We start from the raw sequence: 14,095 nt of genomic DNA, 5'->3' as shown, positions 1-14,095 counted from the left end.
TACAATGTAGGATTTGTTTTATTATCAATAGGTAATGTGTTAAAGCCAATCTTTTATTTGTGAGAAGAAATGTGGCTTTTTTTTTTAAAGCATAATTTCCTCATTTAAGAATGTTCCAACTTCCCTTTTTAATAATGACTTTATGAAACTTGTCAAGTTCATTACTACTAGGATACTCAGTTTTTATAATTCTACCCTAGAATTTACAGCATTTCTAAGTGTGTGTGTATATATATATATATATACACTATTTAGAAAGTTGTTTTGACTTAACTACATACTGCTATATAGTTGTTTCCTATGAGTACTCTTTCTTGCTTTAAAAAAAAAAAAAAGTAAAGGGGCACCTGGGTGGCTCAGTTGTTAGGTGTTGACTTTGGTTCAGGTCATGATCTCACAACTTCTGGGTTCAAGCCACGCCTCGGGCTCTTTGCTGACAGCTCAGAGCCTTGAGCCTGCTTCAGATTCTGTGTGTGTGTGTGTCTCTCTCTCTGCCCTTGCTCCATTCATGCTCTGTCTCTCTGTCTCTCAAAAATGAATAAACATTAAAAAAAATTTAAAAACAATAAGGTGTTCCTAGTACAATTACATTCTAAAGTTGCTTGTACATATTTTTATATAATACCCTTATTTTTCTTTAAATTTGTTTTTGTCATTACTTAAAATACTTTATGAGTCAACAGTTTCTTTTTTCATTTTATTCCTTTATGATTAAGTACTGCTTTTGTTAGTTTTCTGGGATACTTCTTTAAGTTGGTATATAATTTCCTTAAGATTGTGGTATATTATTTTTACCTTTGAAGAGTGAGGGCTGATGTAAAAAAAAAGTTAGAACTTTAAAGGCTATCTTCTCTCTTCCTTCATGCCTCCAAATAAGAGAAGTGAAATTTTACACAGCTTCCTGGTATCAGAAAGTAGGCTCCAAAAGACTTATCTGTTTACATCCTGAATTAGATCCTGCTCTGAACTTTTGAGATGAAGATAATAATATTATGGTTGGAAATAATGGACAAAGAAGTTAGTATGCTGAGTTGAATAGCTAGACCAAGATTTACAGTGAGAATATTCTGGGAGGAAAAAAGAAAGTTAAGTATGATGGTTTAAACTTTTAAAATTAATTATTGCTAACTCTGTCGACTCAGTAAAAATTTGAGTACCAAAACTAGTTTGAATTCTAGAGACTGAGTTTATGAAGAGGAAATGATGCTCCAGGAACTTCTTTCCATCTCTTAAAGTCCCATAAGTGTAATGAATAATGTAAAATAATTGCTTTGTTTACATTGTAGAAATATGATAGATCTTCTATAAGCAGGAATTGACCCCCATGCAGTGATCTTTTATTTCTGTTAGATTATAAATTTCTTGTGTGTGAGACACTATCATTATATTTTTGCAACACAGCATATATGTTTACTTGGAAAAATAATCATTATAGCAAAATATTATTTGAATTTTTCCTGTTCTTAATACAATAAAATTTATTTTATTTTAAATACAGGCTAAAGATTAAGTTCTTGGCTTTTTAAGTGGCTTATTCAAATACATGTATATATTTTTAATGTTCATTTATTTTTGAGAGCGAGACAGCGTGCATGCTGGGGAGGGGCAGAGAGAGAGGGAGACAGAGGATCCAAAGTGAGCTCTGCACTGGCAGCAGGGAGCCCGATGCTGGCCTTGAACTCAGGAACTTTGAGTTTATGACCTGAGCCAAAGTCAGACGCTTAACCCATTGAGCCACATAGGCGCCCCTCAAATTTTTCTGATTGTTGCGTTATAAAGTGATAATATGCATGCAGTAGGTAGGTGATGTTTTAGGTAAATGTTTTAGTTCCTACCATGTGTCTGTCATTATGCTAGATGTTATGAAGTTTATTAAAGGCTAAAATACATATTCCCTCCTTCTGTATTCAAGAAACTTCCTTCTTTTGGGGGAGCCAAAACATATTGAATAGTGCAGAGCAAGAGGTTAGAGGTTTTAATGGTAAGTTTAGAAAGGGCAGAGTGACCCTTTTTGTACAGAACCTGTAAAAAAGAAAACAGGAAGATCTCATGAAATAAATTACTTTTTAAAAGTATAGACACAATCATTGTAGTCATATTTGGGGAAATTTTCCATTTTTATGATTTGTTTTTTCAAATTGCATATATCTCTAGGAGTGATCACAACTCAGGTCTTCCTGTGTAGCTAGCACATAAATTGTTAGGCAGTAACTTAATAGGCAACAGAAAATAGGAATAGGTGTTAGGATAAAGAACAAGCAAAGAAGAAGGGGCTGCCAATGAGACTACATTATTTTGCTAAACTGTCATTGAAAATCACTCCATGGACTGTAAGTTGCTCATTATTCTTGCACAGACTGAAACTTTAGGGAGCTGGAAGAAGAGACAAGTCTGTTGGTATTAAAAAGATCCAAAGGAAATTCGGATAATCACACCATTGAAATGTTTTCTTAAATCTGGGCTTCCTGTAAACATACTTAGTAAATTTTAAATATCTATGTCATTTAATTGTTACGTGTTTGAGCAAGGCCAGGATGTTACAGCAACTATACTGACCATAGTATAATTAATGTCAAATGGCCTGAGACAATGGGAAAAGGGCAAAACAAAACAAAACAAACAAACAAACAAAACCACAACAACACTCATAAAGCAAACTAGAAAATCATTATAGGCTTTAACTACTTACTCTAGGGGTGGAGAACTAAGTACAACTACTAGATACAATAACCATAAAATTTACTACAATGATATATCTTCCTACTGGTATTAACTTTTAGAAATCATAATAATAGCAAATACTGTTTATTTTGTAGATTTAACTATATGCCAGACCCTGTCCCACTCATTTTACATAAGTTACATTTCATCACTGCCAAAGCTTTTAAAAACTAGGTGGTATTCTTCCCATTTTAGGAATGAGAGAACTATATAAAGCTCCAAGACAGAGTCTTCTGGCTCCAAAACCAGTTTTCTGTATGCTACAAGATAAAGTGGCATCCTATATTATTTATTTAAGAATGCAGGAAAGCATGGAGCATCTGTCTTTAATATAATGTATGATGCCATAATTTAAGGAGCATACATTGGGCCCTTTTTAGAGAGTAGGACTGTCTACATCTCTTGGCAGTCCCAAACCTCCAGGTAAACCCAACTTTCTGTTTCTAATCCTTATTCTTGAACATAGTAGAAGATAATTTCATGTTGATTCAGATTAACTTCATACAATTTCCATGTTTTCCAGCTTTGCTTAGCCCTCAGTGGCTCTTAGTAATACTTGTACTCATCTAGTTATTACCTGTTGTATCTTCCACAACGCTGGTGTGAATTTTTTTGTTTGTTTTCTTGAAGCTCTCAGCCGTATCCTACTCTACTTTTCCCCACTCTTTTTTTTTTTTGAAAAAATTTTTAAAAATTTTATTTAGAGAGAGCGTGCCAATGGGGGAGAGGAACAGCGGGAGAGAGAGAGTCTTAAGCAGGCTCCATACTCAGTGCAGAGCCCGATGCAGGGCTTGATCCCATAACCCTGGGATCATGACCTGAGCTGAAATCAAGAGTCAGACGCTCAACAGAATGAGCCAACCAGGTGCCTCAGTTCCTCCTCTTAACAGACAATCTCTTAATTCATCAAGAAAATTCATCAAGATATTTGTATCTTGAAATCCTTATCTTCTCCTTTTTTGATCTTCTCCCAGACTTCCCATGTCCAAATTGATCAGTCCTTTGAGAATGGTTGTTTCTTGATAGCCATATGTCTGCTCCACCCTACAAGTTATATATAATCTTTCTTTTTCCTGTCTGTCTTCTATAGCATTTATCTTTACTTCTGTGGCTTTGTTGCTTTCTACTGATTTCTAGGTAAAAATAGGTTCTACTACTTTTATGAAGTCCTTGAGGAAAAGATCCCTGTGTAATTTATCTTCATAGTCTTCACTGCCTAATATTTAATATATCAAGTTTTTATTGAGTAAGTAACTTTGATAAAACTAGAGCTATAATAATGTAATAACAACTTTTTAGAAATAGAAATCTTAAGGGGTGTCTGGGTGGCTCAGTCCATTAAGCATCCATCTCTTGATTTTGGCTCAGGTCATGATCTCACAGTTTGTGAGATTGAGCCTCACGTCAGGCTCCATGCTGGACCTGGAGCCTGCTTAAGATTCTCTCTCTCCCTCTGCCCCCCCCACCCCCCCTCAAAAAAATAGAAATCTTGAAAAACTGGGCAATGATTAAAAACAAATTTGTAGATTTGTTAGAGCATAATGGAAACTGAGAAACAAAGAAAATTGATTTTCTCAAATTTTGAGCTATGTTTTTAGTTATTAATTAGACATTAAATGGGATATGTGTGTATTGTGGGAGGAAGGAAGACTCACAGGTGTGGAAGAGTCAAGCATATTCTGATGGTATTGTCACATTTTGTTCATTGAATTCTTATTAACACATTAGAATGTGGTTATATGATCTTACCCTAAGTTATGTAATAAGAGTATTTTAACTTTTCAAAGCCCATTCTGTCAGACAGAAAGGAGAATCATTGTTTAATCTCTGTGTTATTCTGTGACTAAACAAAAAATGTTGCCAATGAGGACTTGAAAAAAGGTATTAAAGTTAGTTTATGTCCTATTGAACTCACCATAGGCCTCACCCCTTAAAATGCATTTAAATAGTTATTTCATATGAACTTACATCAGGAAAGAAAACAGGTCATTGTATAGTTAAAAATGTTTTTGTTTTATTACAGGCAGCTGTTAAATCTAAGAAAGCTACAGATACCTATAAACTTTATGTGGAAAAATATGCATTAGCGAAAGCTGATTTTGAACAGAAAATGACAGAAACAGCTCAGGTTGGTATTTTTAAGCTTTAAATCTAAAACAGGATATTTCATTTACTGATACAAATAAATGATTTTTGTGCCATATAATTTTCTAGTATTAGAAATGTTAAAATACACAATCTGTATGTTTTTTTAATGCTGTTTTAAAGATACACATCTTATTTTGGAGATCGAGGACCAATGATTATGGCAATTATGCAATAATTATGACATGATAAGGGGTTATTCAGATACAGCAGAAAAGGCTGTTTACAGAGAACTGGGGAAAGTGAGGAAATTGGTAGATGATGAAGACAGTGCTGATTGTTAGCCTCATGTATGAATTTTAAAATTGACTTCTGCTTAAGAGAACTGGAAATGATTCACCGCTGAGAATATAGCCATTAACAAAAGAATCAAGAATCCCTGCTCTCATAGAACTTCCATTTTAGTTGAGGAAAACAGACCATTAAAAAAAAGTCTCCCATAAACTTGGGATAATTTATACCCTATTCGATGTTCTTAGAACCTTAATTAAAAGCCTAGGTTTAAGATGGGCGCCTTTTATGAATCATACCTAAAACTTCTATTCCCACTCTCTCGTACTCTTTTCTTGTTTTGTTTTGCTCCCTAAGCACTTTGTCAGGATAGGCTGGGTATGCTGAGATGACAAAAACCCACATCTCAGTGCTTACAGTGGCAAGGGTTTATTTGTTATGTTCTTACTCATCATGGGCTGGTGGTAGCTATTCTGTGTCTTCTTCACTCTGGTATTGAAGCTGGTGAGCTTTTTTTTTAAATGTAGTTTTTATTTTTTATTTTTGTTTATTATTTTGAGAGTGAGCAAACAAGTGGGGGAGGGGCAGAGAGAGAGGGAGATGGAATCTCAAGCAGACTTCATGCTGTCAGCATAGAGCCAGATGTGGGGCTTGAACCCATGAACCATGAAATCATGACCTGAGCCAAAATCCAAAGTCAGATGCTTAATTGACTGAACCACCCGGGCACCTCAAGGAACCTCTTCTTAGAACATTATTCTTAGTCATCATATTTGAATGTAGTGAAGCACACTAGTTCTTCTACCTATATTTTTTATATTGTTCATCTTCCTCCACTAAAGGATAAGTTCTATGGTAAAAGGGATTGATTTATTTTTTCCTTAGCATTTAGAATACTTCCCAGTGCTTGGTAGGCCTTCAGTAAGTGTGAAGAAGGACTTTATATTAATCTGCCTTTTTGGATTCTAGGGAGTCTTCCTGCTTGGAGAGATGATTGATAGACATCTCAGAAATCAAAAGACTTTCATGCTTGTGTGCAGGCATATGTGCATCTGTCTTGCGATATTGTAGGCACTGTGCTAATTGCTGGTGTATACGGTATATATGTAAACGAAACGAGTAACTCCCTGCTCTAGGTGGATTGTACAATATAGAGGAGGGTGGCAAACAAATACATGGTTAAATATAAAGTTACGAGCTATTATACCTATTACAAGGAAAAGAAGGATTCTATGAGATAGAATAATAGGAGCAACCTAATTTGGATTTGGGAGTTAGGAAAGGCCTTTTTGGAGAAGTGGGATTTAAAACTGAGACTTGAATGAGTAAAGGGATGCATTCCAGGGCATGAGTGTTCCAGGCATTGGGGACCCATGGGTATAAGACCCAGAAGTATGAAAGAGCTGTCACATTGTAGAAAGCAAAGAGTGCTTAATAAAACTAAGTGAAGAGAGATAGTGGTAAGAAGTGAGGTTAAAGAGATAGGCAAGGAGCAGGCTCTAGTAGGGTTTACGTTTCCTTCTAAAAAGGAGTCCCATTGCTGCATTACTCTGAGTTTAGTAGTCACTAATTCTGAGCAGTTGCGATATTTAGCACATTCCCCACCCCCTAAAAAAACAAACAAAACAAAACAAAAAACAACCCAGCGAAATATCTAAATGTGAATCATACTTTTGAGTTTTTGTGTGACTTCAAGATATTTTTAAGTCATTAAGGATATGTCTTATTCAGTGTAGCTGTTTTAAAAGAGAATGAGAAGGTGGCATACTTTTCTTGCAATTAGAGATTATCCATATGAAACTTGTGGATGTTTGACGTAGGTTTTCTGGATTTGGGTCTGTCTTGAGAAAATTTCTGATTAATTGCAGAATATTAAGCTGAGGGCAAATTCTTAGAATATGAACATAAACAAGAATCATGCTTCTGCTGAATATTCCTTACTTCCTAAGAGAGTAATTCACAGTTTTGAAATATTGATATTCTCATTGATTTGGTCAGAATTAGTCAAGATAAGACATTTTAACTCTGCCATTTTTATGAATAAACTTGATTTAAGTTTGTGAATTTGGGTTGCCTTATTGCCAAAATTATAATTTCACCATTATTGATTCTTTTTAGAGAAGTTCAGACCCTTTATATGTATGATCATTTGGCTTAGTGATTTTCTGGTCCTATGACTCACTGCTGAAGAAAATTTTATAATATAGGGTAAGGGAATTTAATTTGCTAAACTAACCAGAGAAAAATGACATGGCATTTAGGCCTATTTCTTAGAACTGATTTAATTTGGCAAACACACACACACACACACACACACAAACCCACAAAAAAACAAAAAAATAAGGGTAATCAGGTTTGTGCAGTAGAAATGACAAATATATTTTGTTTGAAGAAAGCTAGTTCAGCATTTCCCAAATCCTGTTTTGAGGATTATTATTGTTCTTTGAGATATTAATAGATATTAAGAGAAGAAGAAAAACAAAAAGGGTTGTGTGGTCAAAGAAATTTAGAAAACACTGGGTTAAGCAAAATGAAAACATGTTTTATTTCAGTATTTCTCGGGGTTTTTAATCTGTGTGTTGGAAGCCAAGTCTAGCCAAGTTTTCTTCCTGGGGAATAAATACTCAGAATGACCCGGGGAATTTTTCCAAAAAACATTTTCATCTTTTTCCACTTCCATTCTGTGGGTAGTTGTAGAAAATCTATGTGTTCTGTAGTTTAAAAACATTTTCCAGGTGATTGGATATATCCCCACCTTCAGTTTAGAACTGCTGAGATCGAGTATACAGGCTTTTCCATATTTCTTTGACCATAAATTACTTCTTTTGAAGGCTACATGTTAACATTTCAAGGATTAAAAACATACTGTTAGAGTCTTTGGGTTAGATTGTAAAGTCTTCAGAAGTAAACGGTAGTTTTTGCTCTGTCACCTAATTGCTCTTTGGTTTGAAACACTTCTACCTTGGCTTGGCTGTTGTGACACTTCTCATTTAGGTCTCCTTCTAATTTTCTGACCATGATTTTAGATTTTAATTTGTGGTATCTTCAAAATCAAGTTCATATGTGCCTGAGAAATGACATAACAAAAAATTAACATAATAAAAAGTTAAACATTTCATTATGTTTACTAGACCCATTTGTCTAGAAGTATTGTTAAACATTACGTAATAATGGTAACTCACTAAATTTGGTTAGCTCTATTAAGATGACTTAAAAGGTGTTTTGATTTCAGGGTCAGTTGGTAGAGCATGTGACTCTTGATCTTGGGGCTGTGGGGTCATGAGTTCAATCAAGCCCCACATTGGGTATAGAGAGTACTTAAAAAAATATATAAAAAAAGTTCTTTGATTTCAGAGAGAGAGAGGGTGTATATTTCTTTTATGTGTGTGTATATGTGTGTGTGTGTGTGTGTGTGTGTGTATATAACTTTTCATATTTGTTACCCAGAAATTTCAAGATATTGAAGAAGCTCATGTCATTCACATAAAGGAAATTATAGAATCCTTGTCAAATGCTATAAAGGAAATTCATTTGCAAATAGGCCAGGTAAGTTTTTCCTTTTGTTGAACAGATTCATGAAAATTTTATGTTCATATATGACTCTTTAAAAAATGCAAAACTCAATATGATACTGACTTATTGCATATAAAGAATATGTACTTACATGTGTTAAATATAAAATAAAATGGATTTTTGATTGGCTACCAAGGATGGTAATTCAAATTAATTGTTAAAATTAATTATAGCTCTGGGGCACCTGGGCAGCTCAGTTGGTTGAGTGTCCTACTTTGGCTTAGGTCATGATCTCATGATTCATGAATTTGAGCCCTGCATCGGGCTCTCACAAAGCCTGCTTAAGATCCTGTCCCTCTCTGTTTGCCCCTTCCCTGCTCATGCTCTCTCTTTCAAAAATATATAAACATTAAAAAAGATTAACTGTAGCTCAGTCTTTTACATTAAAACTCTGAAGTTACCAGTTTAAAAAAAATTTTTAAGTTTTTCTGTTTTATAATTTAGAGCAGCAATGAATTATAGAACTTGTGCTTAGAAATTTTCTAAAAATAGGGATGCCTGTCTGGCTCAGTTGGGGGAGCATTCGGTTCTTAATCTCAGGGTTGTGATTTTAAGGCCCAAATTGGGTGTAGAGATTACTTAAGAAAATCTTTAAGAAAAAAATTTTTTTTCCAAAAATATGAAAGCAGTTTAATGATGACAGTTTGGAGTGCATTGAAATAGAGAAAGATGAAGTCTGTTATTTTTTATTAAAGATCTAAAAATTATTAGAGATCTGTATAAGTTTTAGTCTTAGGAATTATGTGTCTAAAACATTCAAAGATGAGAACAGGAAACTCCCTGGACTTCTAAGGTTGGGAAGCTATATCTTGAGGGATTCATGTAAACAGTGGTTGGTACCCACGGGTTTACTAACACTGGTAAAAGAGCATGCTAGGTAAATGAAAGTTCTCAATGGCTTTGGATCGAAAAAACCACATATTTTGGTGTAATGAATATTAATTTCTTTGTGGAAGTTTTGTCTGAAGTATAGTAACAATTTTTAGTGGAAAAAAATTTCTTTATTTCATTTTAATAGGTCCATGAAGAATTTATAAATAACATGGCTAACACTACAGTTGAAAGCTTGATACAAAAATTTGCTGAGTCAAAAGGCACTGGGAAGGAAAGACCTGGTAAGATGATAAAACTCTGTAAGGAAATGTATTCAAATTTCCCATCTAGGAACAAATATATTTGCTTTTGAATTCCCAGCCTGCAAAATGTAGTTTGCAAGGTATCTAAAAATATGTGTAGAATATTAGATATCATTTATTTTGTGTCTGATAATATATTAAGTTAATCTGGCCTTTAGTGGTTAATAATTTAATATTAAAATGGTTATTATAACCTTTAGTAAATTAATATGCTGCAGTTTATTTACATTTTTCAAAGAGTAACAGCTTATCTTTATTTTTTATTTTTAATTAAAAAAGTTTTTTGAGTATCATGGTCATTGACACATAATGTTAGTTTCAGTCATGCAGCATGGTGATTCACCTTCTTTATGGTTTTTGCTGTGCTCACCACAAGCATAGCTACCATCTATTGCCATACAATGCTATTACAATATCATTGTCTATTTTCTCTATGAACAGAAGGCCATCTTAGTAAGAGGACGAATAGGAGAGAATGTTGAGCCCTCAGAGCATTGAGACCAACAGAAAACCTTTTGTAAAATGTAATAGCTTTAAAAATTTTCTTATTGACATACATGTTCAACAAATATATTTGTTGCTGCTAAAAGTATTTCAGACAGTGTTTTAGACGTTGAGGTTATATCCTGAACAAAAGAATACAGGAATTCTGGTTTCTGTCTTATGAATGAATAATTATAGTATCCTGGATCTTACTTTTAATAAGCATGTTATGATATGTCAAATGTAGTCAGTAGCCCATTCTCTTGCCCTGCTCAGCATAGAGTCTTCCAGATTTCTTGATTTTGTTTATTAGTTACTATATCATGTTCTTGTAAGATATTTGTTTTACTCTATAGGTAAAAATAATTCAATCTACTAAAGAAAATGTGGCTTGGAATTCAGGAGAATGGATAAGTGATTTGTAGGGAAGTCTGGGAGCTGGTATTCTTTAGTGCATTTACCAGAACTAAGGCTTGTAACCTAAATTTTCTTCACTTTTTCTTTTACATTTTATTAACTTTAAAATCATTGGTCCACATATGTTAGTATTTTTCCCTTCGTACCTTCTTTTCATGCTTCTCTACCTACCTGATCAATTGCAGCAGATTTCTAAATACTAGCACAGTAGACATTTCTGCTCATATCCTTTTTACATGCATTACTCATAAATCTTTGACTTTTCACTATAGACAGAATGAAATTTAGACTCCAGATTTAGATTCAGAGCTTTTCAGGATCTGGCCCTGACTAGTCTTTGGTCTTTTTTACCTTTATTACCCTCCACTGCTGTCAGCTGGAACTGCTTTCTGTTTCCTATACATGTCCCTTTTCCCCTTGGTGCTTTAGTTGTCCTTATGTTCTTATTCTAGGAAATGCTATATCCTACTTCTTTCCTGTCTTTCCCCATATCTTTCCATTTATTTGTCGAGTGAATGAACTCTTAAAGACCCAGGATATTTGCTACTTCCTCCATCGAAAGTGCCATAGAACTTTAACTGTACTTTTTTTCCTCCTTTTTTTTTTGGCATTGTTGCTGTCTACCTTAAATTTTAGTAATTGTGCAAATGTGAAGAAAAGCTCTATATTTGATTCATCTGTTTATCTTTTTTATGTGTAATAGTACATTTTTGTTGAGTGAACAAATGGACATATACTAGTAAAGGATGTTAAGGAGGTTGCAGTGGATGAATTTGCTGTTAGAAAAGTCTTGGTGAGGAATAGTAAATAATGGTTAAAATGTAGTGCCTTACTCTCTGCCATGTACTGAGCCAAACACTTTGCAGGAAAACTTTGATCTTTAGCAACTGTTGAAGTGGGTACTATTATTCTCATTTTAAAGATGAGGGAAATGTTGAGAGGTTAAATGATTTGTCTAAGCTAGCACATGGTAGAGCTGATACTAAAATACCAGGATTCTTGACCCCAGGGCCCATGCTTTGGAGAAAATAGACTAGAACTGAGCAGGTTTACAAATATAAAGAGAATGAGGATGTTGAGACATATAACTACAGAAAAGTATGAAACTATAAAATTCTTTATAAAGAGATTAAATTAGAGGGAAGATCAGTTAAGAGAGGTTAAAAACAATTGGAGAACAAATACAGTTTTTATATAGAGCATTTAGAAGTATTGATAGATAAAAGCAAAGATGTATTGGCTGGTTAAAAGTGCCTTAGAACACTAAACAAGATTGGTAAATTGTACTATTATCAGTATCCTGTTTGTGATATTACATTGTAGTTTTGCAAAATGTTATCATGGCAGGAAATTGGGCAAAGTATACCAGGAGTCTCCCTTTAACTGTTTTTGTTTTGTTTTGTTTTGTTTTTAACAACTGTATGTGAATCTGTAATTATCTCAGTAAAAATTTCAGTTATTTTCTTATCTGTGATATAGCACAGTACTTAGCCCTGTAGTTTGTGGTGGTTCTTTACTAGCAGCGAGATTTTTAAGCCTTATTGCCGTCATCTGTAAAGTAGGGATTATAATAGTATTTTGCTTCATGAGGTTGTTGTGAGTGAGGGTTACATAAGATAATGTAACATTTGTTGAGTACTTAATAAATGTTATGTTAAAAAATTAATACATTTCTGATTAGTGTGGGGCTACAAATGGATATTGTTTCCTTTTAAATTTAAATTTTCTAGTCTTAAGATTTACTATGACATGTAGAAAATTCCTATGTAGCTAAAGTGTAGGAGGTAAAACAGAGGCCACATCATGGTGATGGATGATATGGGCTTTCCTAGGAATAATCACTAAGTCCAGAGTTAGGTGACAGTTCTAGGGTTGACAGTGACTATAAATGACTAACTTTCAAAAAAGTGGTCCTAGAGCTAACTATAAAAAAAAAAAAAAAAAAAGAATGGTGTCGGAGTGGAGTGGACGAAATAAATATTACTTCTCTAGTTGGCTTGCTATGGGTGACTAGTCACAGCTCTTTCTGTGTATTTGTTCAGCTTACGGGCACCTGAACAAATGAGCCTGGGGGCCCATTGCAGTGATAAAAATTTTGTGTTTCTCAGAAAAATAGTGTACTCAAAAAATTTACATGTGATTGTATGGAATTCATAGACTTCTGTGAGATGTATTCTAACCTTGAATTGTATATACTGCTGATTGTTGTTAACATTTTATTTTTCCTGTTTTGTAAGGGCCCCCTCTGGTGGATGAATTCCTTCTTAAACTAGTTTTTGTCCTATGGGATATATTATTTTATAAAGAAAACAAGAGGCCCAGTTTTGTAAAAATTTTGTATATCTAAAAATTAACCTGTTATTCTTGTGCTGAAAAATGACCTTTTTTTCCTTTAGCAGTTACCTGTTCAAAGATACAACCTCTAACTTTGTGTCCAGTTATCCTATGTAAATCAGCACTGAGAGCATTACAACTTTTTCACTATTCATTGAGACTATTTTATACTACTTGTTATATGAAGTGGCTTTTTTTGTCATTACCTTTTTAAAAATTAAGATATGATCGACATATAGTATTATTTTTAGATGTGCAACATAATGATTTGATATATGTATATAAACGATTACCAAATAAGTTTAGTTAGCATCCACCCCTTGTAATGAGAACTTTTAAGAACTCTTTCTTAGCGGCTTTCAAATATACAACATAGTGTTGTTAACTATAGTCATCATGCTGTGTATTACATCTCCAGGACTTACTTATCTTATAAGTAGAAGTTTGTACCTTTTGCCATCTTTAACCATTTCACCTACCCTTCACTCCCAACCCCTACCTTTGGCAACCACCAATCTTTTATTTGTATTTATGAGTTGGGTGTTCTTTAGATTCCACATATAAGTGAGGTCATGTAGTATTTGTCTTTTTCTGACTTACTTCATTCAGCATAATATCCTCAAGGTCCATTCATGTTGTTGCAGATGGCAGGGTTTCTTTCTTTCTTTTAATGGCTGAATAATATTCCATTGTATATATACAACACATTTTCTTTATCCATTCATTCATCAGTGGACACTTAGGTTGTTACCCCATCTTGGTTATTGTAAATAAGGCTGCAGTGAACTTGGGCATGTAGATATCTTTTTGAGATAATGATTTTGTTTTCTTCAGATAAATATCCAGAAGTGGAATTGCTGGATCATATGGTAGTTGTATTTTTAAATTTTTGAGGAACCTCTGTACTCTTACTATCATTACTTTTTGAGTGTAATACTGCTTGACTTTTCTGGAATTGGAGTCACCACTGTAAGCAGATGCTTTGAATATCAAAGCACCTGTGGTCTGAAAGGGTTATGAATGAACAGGTGTTTTCTAACTGTGAATATCTTTCT

General features: G+C 33.9%; 1 protein-coding gene across 1 annotated transcript in view; it reads left to right on the top strand.

The window, feature by feature from the left end:
* Positions 1-14,095, top strand: part of FCHO2 (FCH and mu domain containing endocytic adaptor 2) — a 121,324-nt gene that overhangs the window by 43,872 nt on the left and 63,357 nt on the right. Inside the window, 3 exon segments of the mRNA XM_040451044.1 lie at positions 4,745-4,849; positions 8,545-8,643; positions 9,689-9,785. Coding sequence (XP_040306978.1) covers positions 4,745-4,849; positions 8,545-8,643; positions 9,689-9,785 — 301 coding nt within the window.

The sequence above is a fragment of the Herpailurus yagouaroundi genome, unplaced genomic scaffold (assembly GCF_014898765.1).
Source record: "Herpailurus yagouaroundi ecotype Mexico unplaced genomic scaffold, PumYag 29, whole genome shotgun sequence".
NCBI classification, from domain to species: domain Eukaryota; kingdom Metazoa; phylum Chordata; class Mammalia; order Carnivora; family Felidae; genus Herpailurus; species Herpailurus yagouaroundi.
Note: the sequence above shows the minus strand (reverse complement) of the source record. Positions and strands in the feature narration are given on the sequence as shown.